A 24475-nucleotide genomic window follows, 5' to 3' on the forward strand; every position below is an offset into this window, starting at 1 on the left:
TAACAGAGCTGTCCTAAGTGGCAGGTAGTACAGAATTAAAGCAGGGTCCCCGTGTTCCAGCCCCATAATTAGAGAGGGCACCAATGCAATCGAGAGCAGTATCAGACACCAGGGAGCACAGGCAATTGCTGCCAGCCAGCCACCCACCTACTATCTAAGCAGAATGCAGTGAAGAGTCCATGGCGTCCTCAGGTCACATAACGTGACAGACACGAGGGGGAAAGATGGTAGCTAGGAGATGTCCCATGGAACACACTATCACCTGAGACTTATATACACCTCTACCCCAATATAACACGACCAGATATAACACGAATTCGGCTATAATGCGGTAAAGCAGCACTCCGGGGGGGGGGGGGGGGAACTGCACGCTCCGGCGTATCAAAGCAAGTTCGATATAACACGGTTTCACCTATAACACGGTAAGATTTTTTGGCTCCCAAGGATAGTGTTATATCAGGGTAGAAGTGTAGTTTTAAATATTTGGAATATGTGGTGTGATGACAGGTCAGCCAATAACTATTGGTTCGTTTGCCTTTTTAATTCACATATTGCATAGCCTTGGGCCAGGTCTACATTACAGCCTTATGCTGGCACAACTGTTACTATGCTATTGTATTCTGCAGCAGCATACCTGGAGCATGCACTGAGACACCACCCCTTCTGGAATCTCAGGGAAACGTTGCCGGAGGTCATGGAGTACCTGCACATCAAGCTGCTGACTGCCCTGCGCCATGCCAGACTGATGTTGTTGTGGGATTCTCAAGAATGGAAGTCAAGAAGTCTTCCAGTGGATATGATCCTCTGATGCTTCAGGCATTTTCTATTAAGAAGAACAGACAATGATGATCATTTATTAAATACATCCTAATTCATCCAAAGTAAAAGTGAAACTAACTTCCTTCATTCGGTCGAGGGAGAAGTTTGTGCATAGATGACCTGAACTGTTTTCTAGATTCACAGACTGAAAGGGGTGTGGAATAAACCCAGGAGTTGAGTCATGAATTTCTAATCCCAGATGTGCAGTAGACTCCCCCTCTGATTTCAGTATGCCTCAGTTCCCCAGTTGATAAAAATGGGATTAATATTAATTTACTTCTCAAAGACATTTTGAATAGTTAAAAGTTTGTGGTATTTGAGGATATGATGTACTATACAAGGGTTCGTTCATTATTTTAGTAATAGAGCTATGTTCTAACAGTGACAGAGTAAAAGTCCAGGTGGTGCAATTACCAGTAGTATTTTAAATTATGTATTTTAGCTAATAATTACATCTCCCCAACTCCCACAGTGCACAAACACCACCTTTAAATATATACCACTAACTAAAATTAGACAGCAGCTGCGGACATCAGGTAACAGATTTTACAGCTCAGGTTGACAACTTTCTAACACAGTATCTGTTTAGACACTTCAGTAGTTCAGGCATAATATGTACCCTACCTTAAAATTGCTCAAAATACAGAGCAATGTTCTCTGGATTTAATCTCTTTCCTTCTCATATCATCCACTAATTAGAAAATTAGAAAGAACAAAAAAAATACAGCCACCATTTTTGTGACATATACCGGAAAATAATTCTTGCTGACTCAAGCAATTAGCCAACATCCAATCTTGCACACCAGGAAACAAAGCCATGTCTGTTTCTATTCCATTATATTAAAATAAAAAAAAATTCAAAATAGGTACAGTCAGCAGGAAAAGAATATTTTCAAGCCTTCAAGACGTGAGCATCCATTCAAGATACCATTGGGGAAAGAAGAGTGACCAAGTGAATTTAGGATTACAGTAAGTATGTATCTTGGGTATTCATAAAACATTTATCACCTTCATATTTAAATACAGAGAGAAAAGTGTCTACTTTTGTGTAAGGATTCTTTTATCTAGTAATATTATAACAAATAGCATTTGAACCAGAATAAGAGTTTACAGAGGGGACACATACATTTTGAGTAAACATGGTTTGCCCATTAAGACTCATCGACACAATACTAGCCTGAAGTATTGTAGCTGAAGTCAAAATACCAAGCCAAGGATGCCTTCTACAATTCTGGCCAGAAAGTAACTCTAGTAATATTAAGTATTTGCAATAGCTAAACTTCAACATACTTTACAAACATTAACTAATCCTCAAAACCTTCTTGTGAGGAAGTTAATATTATCCTCATCTGACAGGTGTGGAAAGGAGACAAAGATGTTCTATAGCCTGGGTTGCTGACTTCATTCTTTGTTCAGAGTAAGATTATGCACTTTCCAGCACAACAAAATAATTCTGTATGTTTCCAGATTTCATTATGAAACTATCATACTTTAGGGTGGACAGAATCTTGCATGTGCTTTACAAGCCAGATTTGTAGACAATTTTTCCCACACTTTTAGCCTTGACACTGTAAGCATGGCATTAAGAATGTTAAAAACCATCTAGATGGGGATCTTAATTGAAAGTAAATTGCATGAGAATTTGCTACCCACCTTACCAAAGGATTCTCAAGACTGAATTAAGCTTCTCCCCATGCCCCTCAAAATTTCAATACTTCAATATAGCCACTTAAGCAAGAGACTATAAATTGAATCTTACACTTTATATTGCACATCACATTTTGGCAGCTATAAAGTGTTTATAAAATAATTACTTCAGTGGTAGCATTATTCACTCAAACTGTTTGATGCTGATTGTATTGGTATATCTGATTTTGAAGCATGTACTTTTCAACAGAAAATGAGCACTTCAAAACACATTCTGCGAAACACTGCCACACAAATGCCAGTGTCATTCCACAGTGAAAAGCTTAGTTGAACTGTGCAGAAATAAACAGACTAAATATTCTATTTTATTACTTATATTTGTACTGCATAAAAAATATTTAAATGCATTTCAGCAATGCTGTACTGCTGAGATAATAGATTCTTCCCAAGCATTCTGAATGGTCTCAACAACAACTAGTTTCTTGTACTATGCAATGGTCTTCCTGGTTGCATTATATGGCTGTAACATTTGGTATGATTTAATTAACATGTCTGATCGAAGGTGTGGAGAAAGTGCAGAAGTATTATTTATCCCTTCACATAACACAAGAACCAGGGGTCACCCAATGAAATTAATAGGCAGTAGGTTTAAAGCAAACATAAGGAAGTACTTCACACAGCACAGCCTGTGGAACTCATTGCCAGGTAATGTTGAGAAGCCCAAAAATGCAGCTGGGTTCAAAAAAGAAATAGAAAACCTCATGGAGGATAGGTCCATCAATGGCTATTAGCCAAGATGGTCAGGGACACAATCCCATGCTCTGGGTGTCCCTAAATCTCTGACTGCCAGAAGCTGGGACTGGATGACGAGGAGATGGATCATTCAATAAGTTAGCCTGTTCTGTTCATTCCCTCTGAGGCATCTGGTGACAGCCACTGTTGGAAAACAGAATACTGGGATAGATGGACCACTGGTCTGACCCAGTATGGCCATTCTTATATTCTTATGACTACTTTATGTGGAAACTGCCACTTTTGGCAACATACCCAGACCTGAATAAAAAAAAAAAATATGAAAAGGCATAAACATCTTTTCATGAACGGATGAGCCCTTCATAGTTAGACTACAGAGACTAACACATTAAACCAACTACAGAGAAAGGAACTGTGACAGCTGAAATGCTTTAACATATAGTTTTAAATTAAAATTGCATCAGGTTAACTTGGTATAAAATGTTTGAGTGACAATGTCAAACTGTTTAAACTGAGATTTAACATATATTCTGGCCTATCCACATTTTGTTTAGACAAGGTTTGTCCTGGTCCATATGGAATGGCCAACGGCCCTGTCTGTGAAGAGTTATCCTCAATATAGAACCATAGTTCCTAGGCAGGGTTTAAACCTAGCTGTGTTCAAACTGGGTTATAAACACTGTTCATTGGGCTCTGAATAGATAACTAAACTATGTTTAAAAACAGGTTTAAAACTATGCTCTAGTTCAGTTAGAAACTTATGCTAGAAATTTTTAACCCAGTTCAGCTAACGCTGAAGACATCCAGTGATCACTAGAGTTGACCTGACAAGAGAAATGTTTACCACCATCTCATCTAGGCAAACAGTAGACAAAATGGTAAAAACAGCTGTGACTGATTGCACTAGCACTTCCATCAGTCCTAGTGCAACAGTGGGACAATTTTCTGATACTCTCAGGGCAGAAACAGACTAGCAGCCAAACCGTGATATAACCCAATTTAACTGTTTTTAAGCCACACTTAAATTCAGTTGTTAAACATGGTTAAACTTTGCACAGACTTGGTCAAGTGCGTTAAAACTGAATTAAACTGAACTGCTTAAAAAAAGCCATGTTTACACTAGTTCAAAAAACTAAGTTTGAGACCAAGTGCAAATAAATCCTTAGTTTAAGGACACTGTGACGGGTTGGATCACAGAAACCCTCTTGGGAGCTGCCACCCGATGTACCAAGACTACCTCTACTCCTGCTTTCCCTGTCAGCTCGGGAATCCAGCACCCTGTCTTGCTAAGCCAGACACTCCCATCTGCTTCAACCAAGACCCAGGGTCTGAATTACCTGCCCCAAAGCTGCAGGTTTACCTGAAGGCAGCTAACAGAAGTGTTCCTGTCTTTAACACTCAGATGCCCAACTCCCAATGGGGTCTAAACCCAAATAAATCCGTTTTACCCTGTATAAAACTTATACAAGGTAAACTCATAAATTGTTCGCCCTCTATAACACTGATAGCGAGATATGCACAGTTGTTTGCTCCCCCAGGTATTAATACACACTGAGTAATTAATAAGTAAAAAGCGATTTTATTAAATACAGAAAGTAGGATTTAAGTAGTTCCAAGTAGTAACAGACAGTACAAAGTAAGTCACCAAGCAAAATAAAATGCACAAATCTATGTCTAATCAAACTGAACACAGATAATCTCACCCTCAGAGATGTTTCAGTAAGTTTTTTCCTCCGACTGGACACCTTCCAGGCCTGGGCACAATTCTTTCCCCTAGTACAGCTCTTGTTCCAGCTCAGATGGTAGCTAGGGGATTCTTCATGATGGCTACTCTCCTCTGTTCTGTTGCACCCATTTATATATCTTTTACATAAGGCGGGAATCCTTTGTCCCTCTGGGTTTCTACCCCGCCACTGGAAAAGCACCAGGTTAAAGATGGATGCCAGTTCACGTGACATGATCATGTCACTGTAAGACCCCAGGCCTTCATTCCTCCCAGCCTGACTCTCAGAAAGGCTTGCTTGCAAACAGAGCCACCCAGTTAATTGTCCTGGTCGATGGGAGTTATTAAGATTCCAAACCACCATTAATGGCCCACACTTTGCATAATTACAATAGGCCCTCAGAGTATTATTTCATATTTCTAGTTTCAGACAAAAGAGTGACACCTTTATACAAATAGGATGACCACACTCAGTAGACAATAAGCCTTATAATGATACCTTACAAGAGACCTTTTGCATGAAGCATATTCCAGTTACATTATATTCATCCATTAGCATATTTTTATAAAATCATATAGACTGCAACGTCACAGACACTAATATGCAAGTTCTTCTATAGGAACATACAGAATCAGAGGAGGGATCCATTAAGTCCACTATCCTGTATGCGACACTACCCAGAACCGCCCCCCCCCAAAAGCTTCTTCTTAACCTCCAATAGGTAAAGGGGTTGGTTTGTGCCCCTGAAGCTTAACTGCTTAGACTCTTTCCAAAATCTTGGTGTCTATTATATTTATTTTTTAATATTTAATTCTGGATAGTCTTCTCATCCATTTAAATGGATAATTCTTTTTTGTATGATGCAAAGCTCTGGCCTCTCACTCCTCACCTCGCCCCAGGTACTCTGTTCTGTCAGGCCTTTTCTACACTATTTTTTCCCCCTTTCTTTTAGTCTCTAACCACTGTTAGGATGCTTCATTATTTGGAGAGTTCCATCACTGAAATTAATATCCATTAAAGCAGAAACATCATCAAGTCAAAGGTTTGTTCTTCTGCCACATTTGATGTATACTATTAGTGAAAGCCACCTCTCACATTCCACACTACTTGTTTGGATCAATAAGACAAGCTTAAGAGGTGAAATGTCTTTAAAATCATCATGATATGATGTGTAAGCAATATAGTCTGCCATAAAGGCAATGTACAGAGCTCAGTTGCTGGATACGGAGTTCAATTCTTTAGTAATGCCACAGTAACTCTATGCCCTTTTGACTTCAAAAGAGTAGAGAGAACGTTGTCTGAACCACTTTCTTCAAAGGTCAAGAGAAAGTGCTCATTGACGGGCAGTAGCTAGTTGGGAAGGGATCCTCTAAAAGTCTCCAAATCTGATCTCCAATTATCTCTATATGACAACCACCACTTACCATGCTTCAGGAAAAAGAGTAGCATAACTCCCAGAAAAGAGGAACTGACTACAATCAAGCTTTGTTTCCATTAAATTCCTCCTTCCTCACAGATTAATACAGTGGTAGGGTTCCACTGTCATAAAAGAGTGAAATTAAAACCCCTCTGTAAGATAGAGGGACGTTATCTGAAATCTAGAAAGATGATTTAAGCATATTTATTAACAAAAGTTTATGCATCTTTTCTGGCTTTGTTTTCATTTTCTTTATTCTCTCCCCCTTCCTGCTTTAGTTCTCCTGAGCTACATTTACTTTCGTTTCCTCTTTTTCTGTCTTCATTCTTTTTCTTTAAAAACTTTAAAAAAAACAAAAACAAAAAAAAAAACCCAGTCTCAGTTGAAGTAGGTTCTTCCTTTATCTCCGTTTATTTAGTATTTCTGCCCTACTTTTCTCCTTTTGGTTATCTTTTCTAATAATTTTTGCTCCCCTATATTGTTCACTTCTTGCTCCTCATTCCTCTGTTTTACAAAGGTCTTCTCTGCCTGCTCCCTTCCCCTCCAGTTCTGCATCTCTCTCCATCTTCATTCTTTGGACTCTTTCATTTCCTTCCTCAGGATCCCAGATTCCATTTCCTTCCTCCGAGTCCTCCTTTCTCTCAATCCACTCGCAGCAGTATCATGGCACCATCCACTCATTCATTTCCAATTGTCAAAGATCTCTTACATTTTATTACGATTAATGGGATCCCTGGCTCTATCCACATATGGAAATAACAGTAGGCCACTGTGTTACCACAAAATTGGGGACCAAAAGAAAAAGTAGTGGCTTGAGACTCATTTGGATCCTCCGATGCAACAGGCAATAATGGAAGTCTGGCTTACCCTGCTGGTAAAGTTGGGGGGAAAGGGGCATAGTAATCATGCAAAGCAGTATCTCTACATTGAGGCAAAGGTACCACAAGCCAGCCTTTTCATCTCTTCAGATATAAATTAGGAGAAGAAAAAGGTGGAAGGGAGAAGAGTGGAGATCAACAACCAAACACATCAGATATGTTCTGTAAAGTTTCTGTAATCAACTGATTCCAAATGTGTTTCCTGAAGGTGCCACAAGGTATGCTAAATTTACTCTGTTAGCAGAGACATCAAAAAGTTATGGTACTCAGCAATAAAAATGATGATTTGTTAGTTCAAAATTCTTTAATCAAATTTGAAATTTAAGCATTCCTTCAGAATACAGGAAGCTCGAAAGTTACTGAGTTTAATTTAAAATGGCAACAACTGCTGCAAGGATGAATTATGTTTAGTGCATTTTTTTTATTATTCAAATATGAATTCAGTAAAATTGTCACTGTAAGAGACATTTCTGTGGAATTCTTGTGTTACTGTTCAGCAATGTCAGTTTGGTCATATTGCCGAGTGCTACTTGTGATTTAAAATGTGTTAATTTTACCATATACTGTATATCTGCAGGATGTTTTGTTTAAATTGTAGGATTTTGGAGGGGGAGGGGCTAAATCAGTTTTTCCCCATTGCAGTCCAAATCTGAACGTTTTTATGTATTTATAGGTAAGGATACTTAGCTGTTGTCAATGAATCAAACAATTTCAATAAAAAAACAAAAACAGATTTCATAGAGCCCTATATACAAGAAATTATGGATAGTCACTGATATTATGCTTTAAAGTCTGTGACCAAACAGGGAAAAGCAGGTTCTCTCCTAGACAGGAGAAAAAGTAGCTGTAGCAGGGTGGTTACCCCACTCCTGCCCTGAAGGCCTTAAAACAGCCCTGGCTGAGGGCTGTGGCAGGGGAAAAGCTGGGCTGATTGGGAAGCGGCCGCAGCTGGGCCACGTGCCAATCAGGCCCCAGCTGGCCTGTATAAAAAGGCTGGAAGCCAGGAGCTCAGAAGTCTCTCCCTCTACAGCTAGAGAGATGGACCTGGCTGCAGGGACCTGAGCAGACTACCTGAGTGGAACAAGGCTGAGGAAAGGCAGAGGAGCTGGGGAGGCTCCAGCCTGGAAAGCCCTAGGCTGCAGGCCTGGTAAGGCCAATTAGGTACTGGGTTGCAGGGTGCAGCCCACGGGTAGCCAGAGGCAGCAGGTCCAAACCCCTTTGCCTGTGATGAGTGGCTTATACTGCAGTCTGCCCCAGTGAACAGGGGCTAGATAGAGACTGGGCAGTAGCCAAGACTGAGGCAAAGTGGGGATAGTGGGTGGGGGTTCCCCTGGGAGGGGGAGACCCAGACTGTGGGGATACTGCCAGAGGGCAGCACCCCAGACAACAGGGCACTGGGTCCGGGAGAGACACGGGGGCCAAGTATCCCTCCCGGACCCGGTGCCCTGTTGTCTGGTAGCAGGACACCGGCCTGAATAGGGCGCTCCAATGGCTGGCGAGCTAATTCCCGGAGACGACCAGCAGGAGGCGCCACAGGGGTGAGTCTGCACACGCTTACAGCAGCTCTCTACCTGTCTTCAATGTAAATTAAGCAGCAGGGAATCAAAACAGTAGAAGCCCCCTTTCCATATGAATCAGCAGGGGGGTGGGAAGTCAACAGGAAGGGAGGACAGCAGGGTTAATGAACTTTGGGAGAGATAAGCAGAAACGAAAAGCCTTGTGGGAGTCAAAAGGCCAGGGCTCTTGGAATCACAGAACATTGCATCCTTCATCCAAGGAGGCTGAAGTCTCTGGGCACTGAATAAAAGTGAGAAATCTTCTTAGACAAAGATTGTAACTTGCTGAAATTAAGTTTTAATCTCAGAAATGTATTTTTACTTTTGTTTGTTTGTAACCATCTCTCTCTTTACTCAATGTACTTGGTATCATTTAAACCTATGACTTCAATAAAACTTGTTTTATTTTTACAATAAACCAATTCAATGCTGTGAATGAAATAGAGTGTTCTTCACAATCTAAATTAATGAGCTGCAGCATATTGTCTCTTTAAAGGAGCAATGAACTTAAGGGTCTGTAAATTTTCAGGGAGAGGGTTAAACACGGCAAGGCAGGCAATTCTGGGGAAATTCAGGACTCTGTGTGTGTGTGTGGGGGGGGGGGGGGTTGGAGTTACACTGCAAAAAAACAAAACCAAAAAACAAACAAAAAAACCTAAGTAATAGAAGCCAGAGTGTGACCTGTATGCTTGTAGGTTGGATGTTGGTGTCAGGGTTGTCCGCCACAGCAGTACAGCACTGAAGGCACTCAGAATTGCAGGACAGGCAGTGTCAACCCCTTTTTGGCCTGGGTTGAACCCCAAGGCATCAAAAACTCCTTTGAAGCCCTAACCAAATTCTGATGATGTACAAAAAGTAAAAGAGAATTCCACTCAACCTCTCTTAGCTGCATTGGCTCTGCAGGACTAAAAAAGAAAAAAAGAAATGGTAAATGTGCATTTTTACCAGTAAGTAAACAGATATAACTCAATACATACAGGGAGAAAAATCTGATGTCTAAGATGTTGCTATTTTTATACCGTATCTTTACAGATCAAAAGTGACATTGATTTTAGTTGCACTTTAAGACTTATTTGGAAGTGAATTAAGCTACCCCCTTCCATAATTTTTTCTGCTCTCTACTGTATTAAATGCAAGATGTAGACACATTCAAGATGTACCATATGTAAATTTGCAAAATGCTGATGAAAACGAACAATCAAGGATTACTGCTATAAATGATGTTAAGACAGAATAGATAATATTTATTGCATACGGAAATAGCTAACTACTCCAACAGTCTTTTATACACAACACACTGCTGCAATGTTAGTCCTTAACTGTTTGTATGTTTCCATATCTCAGTCTGCCTACTCACAACTCAGTTAACCCTGTGTAGAGATCAATGACTGGCAGCAGCATGTGATGGATATGCAAATTTTGGGTGATATTTATTCCACTGTTCCAAGTTCTTTATTCTTCCTGAAAAAACACAGAAATCTATCTGAATCATACAGAAAAGTACCAAATACTAATCCCTTACCTGAAAAACAAAGAAAATGCACAAAGGAAAGCCTAAATGCCTGTTGTTGAGGAATGGGAAATATTTTAATAATGAATGAGAAGATTGAGATCAATGGAGCAGAAATGAAAATGTATGTTTAAGCAGGTAACATTGTTTTACATCTGATTCTATTAATCCAGAGCTATATAGCAGTCCTTCTGCCAAAAAATGATACCTTGTCGAAAGAGGAGATATTGTCCAAAAAGAAGCAGCAATTCTGTAAGTAAAACAAGATCACAATCAAGTCACCAAGCTATTAGCCATTAAGACCTCTCTCTCCTTTGTATCTGATCTACAATACGGATTCATTTTTATCAATTCATTTGTTTTTTCATTACCTAACCTATGATGAAGTTGCAACCATATCAATCTGAATGGTGTTCAAAATCAAGCTCATTGATGCTGAGCTGGCTGGACAGCCAATTTTTCACCATTTTGAAACAATGAATTGTGAGAACTTAATCTACAAACAAATGTAGGGTGGAAATCTGGATCTTCAATTTTAAATCCTAAAAGGCATACAATTAGGATTATGTTCCATGAGCAATATTTCAGCCTTCTCGTGATATGGGTTCAACCTGTGTCTCTGGATCAGTCATGATGCCTAGTAAAGATCCCATACCTTCTCAAATAATTTTCCAATTTGTCCTTACGTCAGGGGTTCTCAAACTGGGGGTCACAAGGTTATTACATGGGGGGTCATGAGCGGTCAGCCTCCACCCCAAACCCTGCTTTGCCTCCAGGATTTATAACGGTGTTAAATATATAGACAAGTGTTTTTAATTTATAAGGGGGTTGCACTCAGAGGCTTGCTATGTGAAAGGGGTCACCCGTACAATAGTTTGAGAACCAGTGCCTTACGTGTTTCCATTAATTTATTTTGTGTGTGGAAATCAGGTTTGGAGACTGAGTCAGCAATGTCAGTCTCTAGCTAGTAAACCCCTCCAAAGCCTCCTTTAACTACTTTTGTAAATTTATAGCCTTTCTGTGGAGCAGTTATGAAAAAATGCGCTATATTTTTGAGTGCTCACATATCAGAAGCTTAGAATAACTGAACTTCAGATGTTTTCCTCTACTTCCACTTTAGTTTCATCACATGAAAAAATGGAACAGACCTCCTTCCTGTGCTTTCCTCAGCATTCCTAGACGTTGTCTTTTGCAATACGGCTAGTGTTCTGCTTTCTTTTCAAATGTAAAATTAATAGCATTAAGTAGGATTTTATTCTTCCCTTTACAGATACTTGTAACCAATATCTGGTCATTTCTCATGTTCAACCAATCTTCTTGCCCTAGTATCTAATACAATTATTTTTGTTCTTCCTTTGATTTTCTCCATTTCTTCTAATAGTGTACCTGAAAAGAATGCATCAAGAGTGAAGTGCTTTGGTCATTTTAAAAAACTGTTCATTTTGTGCTATATCAAAGACAATATTAGCATAAAAGAAAGCTGCAACTCTTTCTCTCAAGTTCATGTCTTTGTTCTCTAGCAGTTTAAAAGCTGCTCAGAGGCCTGGAACAAAGACTTAAATGATCACTGCAGCTACATTTTAATGATGGATCAAACTTGTCACCAGTCTGTTCTTCCCTTCAATAAGTTTTATTCAGTGGCACATTAGACCATGAAGAATTCAAAGAAATTATTTTCTGTACTCTTCAGAGGAGTATTTTTTTTTTTAACCCTGACCATATTTACTTTGCACTTCAGTTCATCCAATTGCTTGTGGAGTCAGAAAAAAAATCATATATTGTCTTAGGCAATTACCTTAGGTAATTACATATATTTATATTAATTAGCAGCTTTCAAATTTCCTACATTAGAATGGAATAGCAAATTCTAGTGACTTCTCATGTTTTCAAATGCCCTGGTTACCTCTAGAATTGTCTAGGTTCCAATAAACCAAGTCCTCTGCCCTCAATCAAAAAGATATCACTTCACTCAGTACTCACACTGCTCTGCCTAATTAGTGGTCTCCAAGTTCCCCTTTCCCTCTATGTTTCTAGATAATTCTATAACTTGTTTCCTAATAAGCACCAGAACCTTGATGCGCTCATCAAATCTCCCTTCAACTTTTTAGAATAGCATAAATTTTTATTTATAGAAAAATTAGTTCTAAACTTCTCAAATAAAAAAGCTTTTCCAATATATCTTAATTTCATGTACATACTTCAGAATGATATAAAAAGAAAGCTATTTGTTTTAATTTAACAACTATGTGTGGGGTTTTTTTTCTGGAAATCGAACAAAAAATTATAGGCTTTTTCTTTTTTAAATGGACCTTGTAACTACTGAAATCATATCCAATTCTCTAAAGCTTAAAGGAGGCTCAGACAGACTGCTAGATCACATTCTCTTCATTAAAGCAGCAGCTAGGACAGTGCTTAGCATTTAGTAAAGAGTGTCACTCCATAATTATAGTGTAGAAAATGCAGATCATAGTCTCAAATATAGATTGAAAATAATCTGGAATCTATTTTAAATATCAAAGTAAGTAACAATTTGAGATCCTATAAAATGTATGTTACAGTAACAGTATTTAAAATAAACATCCCTTAATAAAATCCACCATTAAAAGACAAGAAGGCTTCTGAATGAAACCTATATTTAAGGATGAGTTCTTAACTGAAACCAAGTTTCTAAGCTGGACTTCACTCCTAAACTGAAACAAACTCCCAAGACTGGAGCAAGCTCCTGAGCTAAATTTAACTACCAGGCTGGAGACCAGTTTTTTAGTCCCTTAGCTCTACCCTATTGGTTTTTGCCAATCAGCCCTTTCCATACAATTTCAATGGGAAGCTGCAGCACTGCCACCTAACGGATGGTACTGTAAAAATTGTATAAATAGCAGCATTTACAAGCCCATTCCCATGACTCAAAACAGAATTCAACAACCAGCAACAAATACATTAAAGTTAATCCTTTCACTGATCTACTGTACCCTGGGTTTCCACATTCTGCAATTCAATTCTTCACTGGGAGATTTCCCCTTGATTTTGTAAGAGCTAGTCTACACTAGAAGTGCTACACTTGTGCAGCTGTGCCGCTGTAGCGCACCTGGTGAAGACGGGAGAGAGCTCTCCTGTCAGCATAATAAATCCATCCCCATGAGAGGCAGTAGCTATGTTGGCAGAAGACGCTCCTCCACCAACATAGCGCTGTCCACACCGGTGCTTTCGTCAGTGTTACTTGTGTGTCTCAGAGTTTTTTTTCACATCCCTAAGCAACGCAAGTTATACTGACAAAAGTGCTAGTGTAGACATCACCTTATTCATACTCCTGAGCAATGTAAGTTATACTAAAGTAAGTGGTAGCGTAGACCTGGCCTTAACTCAATGGTGGGCAACCGGCAGCCCGCAGGCCGCACACAGCCCATCAGGGTAATCCGCTGGTGGGCTGCGAGATGGTTTGTTTACATCAACTGTCTGCAGGCACGTCCGCCCACAGCTTTTGGTGGCCATGGTTCGCCGTTCCCAGACAATGGGAGCTGCAGGAAGTGGCAGACACTGAACTGAAAAATACTATTTCTTTTATCATTTTTACAGTGCAAATGTTTGTAATAAATAATATAAAGTGAGCACTGTACACTTTGTATTCTGTGTTGTAATAGAAATGAATATATTTGAAAATGTAGAAAAACATCAAAAATAAATAAATCCATTTAATAAATTTCAACTAGTATTCTATTGTTTAACAGTGCAATTAATCACAATTAATTGTTGAGTTAATCGCGAGTTAACTGTGATTAATCGACAGTCCTAAAAAAAGCAATTTCATCTTGATAACGAATTCTGACTGACTTATATGACAATGACCACCTTGCAATCTGTAATGCCCATTAAGCTTGCAGATCCTTAACTTAAATTAGTAATAAAGAAATTAATGTTATGATATTTCTTTGCTTTATGAGAAAACTGTAACCCTGAAGGATTTAGGAATCACCTATGAATGCAGGTACCGTCCTAAAATAATGTACTCTCAACCAAGAAGTCACCCAGTAGAACACTGTACATTCTTTTCTCAGAAACACCAAATGTAATCAGTTCTCTGATATTCCAGTGAAGCTGACGGGGAAAAACAATATACTTTTAGTGATCTTAAAGATGAAGCATAGACATTTAATCTTAGCACACATAATCTAAGCATATTTCTTGTAGTCTATGGAGCATAGGAAGTCTTCAGAAAAGGCTACTTTAAGTGTAAGTTTTTTCCAAGCAATATCTAAATTACTTTTACAGATCAGTTAAGAGGTCAGATTCAACAACTAATCTGAAACAATACTATTATTTAGGCAGTACAAAAACACAGTATTCCCAGAAACTGCCTACTGGCAAAGAAGTGGGTTGTTCAGAGGTTTGATTTACTAGAGTAAATAAATGGAAAAATATTCCATTGTACTAGGAAGGTTTGCTTATTATAGTGTAAACCAGTGGTTCTCAACTGGGGATCCACGAGCCCTTTCAGGGGGGCCACGGAGCCCCACAACTGAAACCCAGTGCCTCGAGCCCCAGCGCTGAAGCTGGGAGTGATGTGGGGCTGAAGCCGGTGGCCCCCCTCTGCCCGGAAGCCGGGAGCAGCACGTGGTTGAAGCTGGTGGCCCCCACCCCTCAGCCGGGAGCGGAGGCTAGTACCCCCTCAAGCCCCTGAAGCACTGTGGGGCTGAAGCCAGCAAACCTCCCCACCCAAGCCAGGAGCGGGGGGGGAGGGGGAGGGGGACTGAAGCCAGGATCCCCAGCGCTCCCACCCCACCCCCGAAGCTGGGAGCCACAGTGGGAGCCCCCCCGCCCAGTATCTAGCTACTCCCCTCCCTGCACCCTTAGTTACTCCCTTGCCTGCACCCTCCCTGCACTCTGAGCAGTTTTCAAACTTTTGGAACTGAGTCCCCTTTTTGAGTTACTTTTTTTTGGTTACAGCCCCCCACAACCCAGATAGGCTGAGTGGCCTCCTGAGTGAGTCAGGGGGTGGAGGTGGGGCTCCCTCCCTGGACCCTGCGGTGAGGAGCTGGCTCAAGCCCCGCCAGCTCTTGCCTCCCACCCCCAAATAGAAGTAAAATGATGCCTATGCTTAAGGGTCCCTCTTCTCCCCCGCTGGGCCCTGGCGTTTTTATAGGATGTTGAGGGGGCCTCAGCAAGAAAAAGGTTGAGAACCCCTGGTGTAAACCACACACACACCAGATATGCCTTGAGTGCTCAAACAGAGGTAGCTGATGATTTAACTTAATTTTAGAGCAGAGGTTGTCAAACATTCAGGACCCTCAGACCAGTATCCAGTTTATGGCCCCATTTCTATTATCATTTGTGGTTACAATCCAAAGTAGCACAGAAGTGGGGTCAGGGCAAGAAACTGGCTGTTTTTACATGAAGGCTGGTGAATGGGGAGACAAGCTTCTGCTGGCTGGGATCTGTTTTGAAGCCAGGTGTTAGGGGTGAGGAGATGAGGCAATACTGCCTAGCAGCTGAGCCAGATGTGTGGCTGCTGGAAAGAGATGGGAGTTAAGGGGAAAGAAGCTGTTCAACTCCTTCCCTAAGCTCTGCCAATGCCCAAATCATGCTCTGCTCCAGGAAAGTTCTGCTTAAAAAGATTAGGCACTGGCTGATCACTGTAGGCAGTGGGGGCAGCTGATTCCAAATATGTGATATTATACCCATAAAACTATCTCAGCTCCCTTGCTGCTTTGGTTACATACGTCTGAAAAATGGACTACCCTCCATAAACTGTATGCCAACAACAGAACATGAGAAGACAAGAAGGAAACTAGCTCAGAAGACAGAATTAGAAAGCACCGAATTTAAATACAAGAATATTACTATTTTTGGTTTGTGGCCTAACAGAGCAGAGCCCCAAAATGAGTAAGTTCTTTGTCAAATGTCTGGGCTATAATCCTAGGCGAAGATGTATAATTTCTTCTCACATCCCTCAATACTGCAGCAACTTTGTAAAGACAGTTTGTTACTGCTACGCATTTTACAGGGATTGTAGAAACAAGTGACCAGGAAGGAAAGGTTGCCAAGATATTAAACTTTTTATAAATAAGTACGACACCGAAGTGGCAACCTCATTCCACTCCATGAAATCTGAACATAGCTCAAGTTAAATTCTCTTTCATCAAGGATTAAGTAGGCCAAAAAAAGGGTCTTTAACATTTCATCCCAGTCATGTCTACTATCTATTCAGTAGTCATCTACACCCAATTATAGCCTTGTAAACATGACTGGCATGTGACCTGGCTGCAGATGTAATCATGTAATCTCACCTCTAATCCTTTGAACAGGCTCTGCAACCAAGACTGGCTCAACTTCAAACTTGCCTGCAGTGCAACTATTAATTAGGTAGACTGTTTAAGTGATCTGGCTCCAATGGCAATGGGAAAAAATATAAAGAAGTTTTGTATGTGACATTTTCATTTATTTAACCACTCTAATGATTACATTGGTGTAACCCTAACAAAAAATTGCTTTCTCCAAGACTTATGCCAGATAAGTCTCTTTACTCTCCCTACCAAAAGGTGAAGTCAACCACAAACTTATGGAACTGTGGTATCTATAAAAGTGTTTGCTGACTGAAATATCTTGAGACTCCAGCAACTGGATACAAACGATATGGTTTCATGTGTACACATGTAGCAGCTTTTCTGTCATACCTACCACCCCACCTAGTACCAGCAAGTAAGCGTATTCTGGGAAACAATGCCATATGACTGAGTATTTCTTTTCTCAGGGCTTGGCTACACTTGAGAGTTGCAGCGCTGGTGGAGGCTTTCCAGCGCTGCAACTTAGTAACTGTCCACACCTGCAAGGCACATCCAGCGCTGCAACTCCCTGGCTGCAGCGCTGGCTGTACACCTGGTCTGTTTGGGGTATAACGAGTGCAGCGCTGGTGCTACAGCGCTGCTCGTAAAGTGTGGCCACACACCAGCGCTGTTATTGGCCTCCAGGGTATTAGGAGATATCCCAGAATGCTTTTAACTAAATTACTCTCTTGTTTTGTTATGATGCCTCTCTTTGTTTTGTTGTGAACTAGGGGCTCCATGAGCTGCTTATCTAAAAAACAAACACAGCTCCTGTTTGCTGTGATCAATCTGTAACTGACTCTGAACAATCAATTGAGATAACCCACTACCTTGCTGTGAATGAGGCAGGCAGGGGGATGAGTGTTTGCTTGAGGAGAGAAACAGCGGGGGCGGGGAGGGGGAGAAAGGGAGTCAGTTGGAGAAGCTGCTTATCTGGTCTGCAGGCTGTTTGCAGTTAAGAGTAAATGAGGGGGCAGGGAGCTGATACACAGTGTTGGCTCCAAAAATCCACTCTCTCTCTCTCTCCCGCTCCCTGTCACACTCCACCCCACCCCCCTCTTTTGAAAAGCACGTTGCTGCCACTTGAACACTGGGATAGCTGCCCATAATGCATCACTCCCAACAGCGCTGCAAATGCTGCAAATGTGGCCACACTGCAGCGCTCGTAGCTGTGAGTGTGGCCACACACCAGTGCTTTCCCTACACAGCTGTACGAAGACAGCTGTAACTCCCAGCGCTGTACACCTCCAAGTGTAGCCAAGCCCTGCCCTAAATTATCCATCTAGGATTACAGGGAGGCTTACACAAAACTCCATCTCCTGCCTCAATGATCACAGTGACCAGTTGTTGTGGAGACATTCCTAGTACTGCAGGTTGCTACATCCTCCAGATTCTGGAGTTTGCTGCTTAACAGCTTGGAAGCAGACTGGGCAGAGACAGTTACACTATAAAGAACAGTCAGTTGTAACCTGAAAACAAGGTAGGGGAACACACAGAATTGTGTCCATTTAAAATGCCAAACTGAACCACAAAGAAAGCGGATTTTTGGCAAAACAGAGCTCAGCCCACTGCTGGGACAACACTGTAATGATCTAAACCAAGTGCAACTGGCCAAGACACCAAAATACAACCAGTCACTTTAGACTGTATGCGTGGCATTAGCAACTACCTTACAACTGAAATTCACTCAGATGAGAAAGACTGTCCTTCTGGACATGAGTTGTCATAGCACTTTGGAGACTAGCCAAGAATGCAGACCATCACTTGAAAGCTTTGGCATGGGAAAGACAATGAGAGAAATAGTACTGCAACAAAGTAAATGTTATTGATTCATCATTAAAGTTAGCAATGCCAATCAAGTAATTGTGGGCCGTGAATGATGTTAAGACTTCTTAAAGTATGCTGGGGCTACTGACGGAATTCACGTCCCAATTCTTTGTTCATTTCCCCTCTCAATCTGCAGAGCTCTACAACCATAAAATAAAGATGTGGTGGATCACAAAGGTGCTTCACTTGCTCGCCTGTCATGATTCAGGATACCAGAATATTAAATAATTAGATAATGTGCAGAAAAGAGTAGATAAGGGTGCCACTGCTGCAGTAAAACTAAGAAATGTGGTACTTCTATGCTAAATGCCTTGGGGACCTTAGCTTACATTCTGTTGCCTTGCAATACGAAGATTATGAGATGATAACAATTGGCAATTTAACTACAACCTCTCTAGTGCCAGAAAGGTGTTTGAGTGCATCCTGAGGGTCAATGTAGATGCCTATCGAAACAAAATCACATTGACCTGACATATGTTTCTACAGTCTTAGCTAAATCCTCCATAACATTTGTGAGAAGAGGGGAAAGCACAACCAAGAACACAAATTGGGATTTTCCCTTTTATCCTAGGCAAATGACTACAATTGTTGGACACACTGTCCAGGTATGCATGATGAGGGATGCCACGTGCCAGTATTTTGTTCATACTGACACTGCAGTAGCAGAGTGCAAAGAGGACACAGATCTCCACGTTCCTGTGCTTATGCTGCATGATCTTTTATTCCTTTGTAGTTTTAAAAAATATAGATTCATTTGCTGTTATTTAATGACTGCTGTATGTAATAAAAAGATTATGACTGAAAAGTGTTTTCATGGATTCTACGCAGACAAACCATACTATAAAATAAGGTTGTTTTTCTTCATTCAACAATGATAAACAAGTTTTTCAAAAACAGAGCAGATGTTGGAAATGGAAAAGAAAACTTAAAGCAAACATGTTGCTTACTTACAGCTGAGATCACATTCAGGGATAATTCTTGTTGTCCTCACAATACTCACAGAAAGCAGGACTGCACTTCTGAGACAGGCTCCTTTGTTTTAGAAGGAAATGAATCACTGCCACTGAACATATTCTGACACTGATGGGAGATGGGGCTGGATCACTGTTGGGTCCCCATCTGTGGTCTGGGAGCAAATGTGTTAGTGTGTTTATTGCACCACAAGAGACATTGCTTTAACCTATTGATTCCACATCCTCTAAGAGGCATCCATCTTTTCCTGCATCTTCCTTTTTTCAATCTCTTCCCAGACCTCTCTGTTCCTTTCATTTATGGCCTCCAGACCAGGAGAGCTGACGATGTCATTCTCATGATCCATCAAGATCTAAATGGGATCCACAATTATCTTCTTTTTATTCTTCTTCCTCTTCTGACACAGAACATTAAAATTCTCTGAAGCTGTCAAAGCGAATTTGCTACACACAGATTGTGCCTGGACAAGCATAACTTAAGAAGTGCTAGGAACAGATGCATACTCAGGTTGCCCAATACATTGGGATGCTGTTAAGGGAAAAAAGTTGGGAGCATTTCACTAACAATATAATATCAGATTCAAAACTGATACTCCTTTCTATGGGCCTTTTATCCCCTAATAAGAATCATGACCGTGGCATATGTCTGTCCCCTCAAAGACAACCATTTTACTTAGAGTTAACTGTATTTTTTTTATTTCATTGTTTTGAAGTAACAGAAGGAGGTTTAAAATCACCAATACTAGCCTTGCATCAAGCAAGGCCTTTAGATAATGGCATTTTAAATTTAATCATTTCAAATCTTCTAAATAAGTAAGATACTAACAAAATTTCCCCTTTGTTATTAATGAATGTTTCTGAGTACTTATGATCTCCCACCAGGCAATGAGGGATCCCCACCTCTACACTGTGGGACCAAAATTATGATAAAAAGATAAGCTTCATTGCAATTTGACAGCCCAGATAACCCATTTGGGTTCAGAAAGAACATGCATTGCCCATAACTCAGGTGCATAAACTTGAAGAGTGGTTGTCAGAAGATTTCTGCAAGGCCTCAAAAAGATGCAAGCTAGGACAAATTTCTACATCAACCGGATAGTGAAGGAATTAAGGACTCCTCAGCAACAATATACTACCATATAAACCAAATGTCAGAAGCCAGAAAGTTGTATGGCAATCTGGCATGAACTGGCATACTTGCTGGTACACACAACCTATAGCTATTGATTAAGCAATTCATGAAATGCTGGGAAAAAAAGAACCCCAAAGTTAACCAGGCATACTGTCAGCTTTGCCAGCTTTCATGACCACCACAATTTTGGCCCATTATATGCAATCGCACAGTGATACAGCATTTCAACTGTCACATTTTTGGAGAACAGAACAGGAGAGAACTCGCACATATAATGCTATGCAGTTTAGCAGAAGGTGTACTGAACTGCAAACCCACAGAACATGAGTTCTAGTCTGAGCTCTTCCACAGGCTACTGTTAATGTTTTTGTTCTTAACCACCCTTAAAATGAGCCGTGGTTTCATCCCTTAGGGGTGGGGAAGGGGACTATGCACTAATTTTATAGTAAGGTAAAGGAGCTTGCATAATGGCACTTCAGATGGTGGTGGGAGTAGAGAATACAGAACCCAAGTCTGTAAAATAATGAAGGCAACTCTTCCATTTTGCCAACAGTCTTTCAGAAGAAATGTTTCAAATTGGGTACTTTTGTAATCCACATTAACACAGTATAGCTCTTACAGCTATAAGGTTCATGACTCTGCTATTACTTCAATGCTAAGACATCTGGTGGTTTAGGTCAAGTGGTGTAGGTGCCTACTTTTACTTCTGGGGATCCCAGCTTCAGTCCCCCAAATTACACAAGCAGGGATGATGTATTACTCCTGAGGGAATTCTGCACCATTGTGCACACAGAGAATTCATGTGTCCCACAGATATTTTTATTTTCCACAGAAAATATATTCTGCCAGAGATGCTCTACAGTTACATCTTTCGCCCACCAGTGGCTGCTGTGATGCCAGAACAGAGGCAGCTGACTCATGGGCTGCATCAGTCAGCAGCCGATATGGAGAGAGCAGAGGCTGCATTCCTCACAGTACCCAGCCTGCAGGGCCAGGTGAGGCAGCACCAGATATGTGGGATGGAGGGAAAAGAGAGTGACTGCTGTGGGTGGTCACAGACTGGGGTTTAGAAGGGCTAGTGAGGGTAGATTGGAGTGGCAGCTGAATGAGTCGGGGTGCAGGGACACATGGGGACGAGGAGGGGTGGCTCAATGGGGGTGCTGGGACACATGTGGGCAGGGGCAGATGTGCCTGACTGATTGGGAGCTGCTAGGGGTCTGCCAAGGTTTTCATGGGTAGGCTTTCCTACTCCCTAACAATCCCTCCCCTCCCCAAAAACGTTCCATACTTCTCCCACCTATACCCAACCCTCCAGGTTCACTCCCAGGCTCCTTCCCAGCAATGACTTCCTTCTCCCTCAGCTCCTCCATTACCTTGACTCCCCGCAAGCCTTTGCATTGTTTCTGAGGGGTTCAGGAAATGCATTTCTGTATTGTAGTTTGAATGAATTATTACTCAAAGTTCTGTATTATTATGCCTAATAAGGAATCTACTTGTCAAAAAACATTTCCTGAATCTTTTTTGTTGTCTGTATTATTACAGACATACTTGTTGACAGGTATTTTGAAATAAATTACCAAAATAAATTAAAACTGGCATGATTATATTGTGTTATTTTGACAAATAATATATGCAGTCAATACTATCTCTATTAGCAGAACTGCTTACTATCTTAAGATGCTCAGATACTATGGTGATGGAGAACTTGTAAAAACCTATTATTTATAGGTTTATTATAATTGTTTTTATTTAAAACCTATATAGATATAGATAGAAAGTTTCATTTTTTCCCCACTACTGGAAGTTTAACCTAAATTAATATGTTGGCTTTGCCTGCCCTCTTATAGAGGTAGAAGACACTACTTGTTCCATGGCACCAGCAAAGCATAGCATTTCGGGGCCCAGAGACCAACTTACTTCCTCTGAAATTATTTGTGTAGCTCATCACAAAGAAAACACTAAAAACAACAGCAGTAAGTGAACAGATTAAGAGTCTCCTACTTCTGAAATGGACACCATGAAAATCCTTTCACTGAGATTATAAAATACAGAAAAATTGTCATTAACAAATGTTACTTACCATCCTTAGAAGTCTTATTATAGCAGATGACCCATCAAGCCTTTCCATTTTAATTTATCAAAAGTTTATATATAATCTCTGCCATATAACAACAATTCTGGATTTAAACTTGGCAATATTTCTGTCCAGAAACAATTAAACCAAATCCAAAAACCAAGAGTAGAATTAGCAGGTCAATTCTCTGACTGCACTGAGTATTACTATATAGCTAAATGTATTTCTATTTAATTAAAATTGCAGGTACAGATGACAATCATTAAATATGAAGGGATCTCAACACTACTGAGTAAAACACCAATCAGCACATTTTTATTAAGGAGGCAATCAACTCCTTGAAGATATCAACAGATCTGTGCTAGAGGAGCTGTTAATTCATACACATTTCAGTTTAGAATATCAATACAAGTGGGAGAATGGACATATCCCTAAGGAAATTTATAATACACAGGCAGGCAACATCCTCAATAGTAAGGCTGTCCAACACTTTCTATTGTAAGACCCTATTTTCAGATGCTTATCCTTTTGCCAAATTATTATGCTGAAATTTTCCATGCTGGGTGTCTGCCTCAGTCAACCTCACTTTTTTTTGGTAAGTTTCAGCTTAAAAAAAAAATCAGTCATATACAAGAACAAGATCAGGGAAAAAATAAGTTTTGCTCATGTTAAAAAAAAAATCGTAGTTGTTTCACTGAGAAACTCTATTGCCTCCAGGCTTTGGAGCAAGGGTTTGAAATTTGGTTGGGGTGGGGAGAGTGTGTCACCCTGGTCTTAGAGCTGCACCTTTTGTAGTCCCCATGAACGTCCAGCCAAATTTCACCAAGTTATGAGCCTCTTATAAATAAATAAATAAGTAAAATAAAATAAAATTCACAGCTTGCACATGCTCATTAGAGACTTGCCAGAGTTTGGAAGCTAAATTCTCTGAAGATCCCAGTTGCACTCCTCATGCTCCATCCCCTTAGAGCTGCCTTGTGCCAACTGGACTGCACATATGCCATTCCCACAGAGTGACTGAGCATGCTCCATACTAGCAACGCAAATGCTGAGCGAGTGTTTCTCTGCAATTGCTCCTCCTGGTTTCTGTAGTACTGGGCACAGGAATTAAGAGCTAAGACGGTCTCCTCTCCTTTCAATGCCTCTGCTTGCTGGCACCGAGACAGCACAGAAGAAAAGGAAAAAGCAACCACACCGGAATATGGAGCGCTGATGACAGTGGGAAGGGCTCAGGATCTGGTGGGAATGGTAAGGGTAAACAAGACCAAAAGGTGGTATAAGCAAGCATATGGGGGATTAGGGCCTAAACTGTGGAGAAGAAGGGAACTAGAGAGGAGCACAAGGAACAGAAGAATCTAACCACTAGAGCACATTCCTTTTCAGAACCTAGAATTGAATCAGAGTCTCTACATTCATCTGCTATGACAAAAAAGCTGTGTAACCCAAAATGTGCCCACATCTAGAACAATAGCCTATCAATGCTACCAGTTATTCAATTAGCTCAAAGTGGTAGAAGTCTATGCTGTGGATGTAAAGGCCCAAACCCTGAAGACGACCTAAATTGGGGTCAATGTAGTTCCACATCACAGAATTTCTGGGGGTTTTTAAAGGTTTTTTTTAAATTCAGAAATTATGTAAAAACATGTTAAAAGAATATTTAAAGTTGTAAAGTAAGCACTTAAAAGTTAGCAAATGCTAGAATTAAGGCTATGCAATTTTGATTTGACTCCCTTGTACAAGCATTATGATATAGCCGATTACCTGATCACATACTTCTTCCCCACAGGATCCTTGTGTCATTCAATGAATTGGCCATGTGATCTTTAGGTGGCACTCAGCCTTGAGTACTG

The 24475-nt window shown here is 40.6% G+C and overlaps 1 protein-coding gene across 9 annotated transcripts in view; it reads right to left on the bottom strand.

Annotated features, from left to right (window-relative positions):
• Positions 1-24475, bottom strand: part of TAB3 (TGF-beta activated kinase 1 (MAP3K7) binding protein 3) — a 73345-nt gene that overhangs the window by 20615 nt on the left and 28255 nt on the right. For 7 of the 9 annotated variants that reach the window (XR_005584861.1, XR_005584862.1, XR_005584866.1 and 4 more), the window contains exon 2: positions 635-823. Coding sequence is in view for 6 of the 9 variants with exons in the window: in XM_039489315.1 (XP_039345249.1) it covers positions 635-736 (102 nt within the window). In the remaining 3 variants the exon portion in view is untranslated. Of the gene's footprint in view, positions 1-634; positions 824-9475; positions 9624-24475 lie in introns of those variants that run through there. The other 2 variants (XM_039489305.1, XM_039489329.1) reach the window with 2 other exon arrangements.

The sequence above is a fragment of the Mauremys reevesii genome, linkage group 1, assembly GCF_016161935.1.
Source record: "Mauremys reevesii isolate NIE-2019 linkage group 1, ASM1616193v1, whole genome shotgun sequence".
In the NCBI taxonomy this organism is placed as follows: Eukaryota; Metazoa; Chordata; order Testudines; family Geoemydidae; genus Mauremys; species Mauremys reevesii.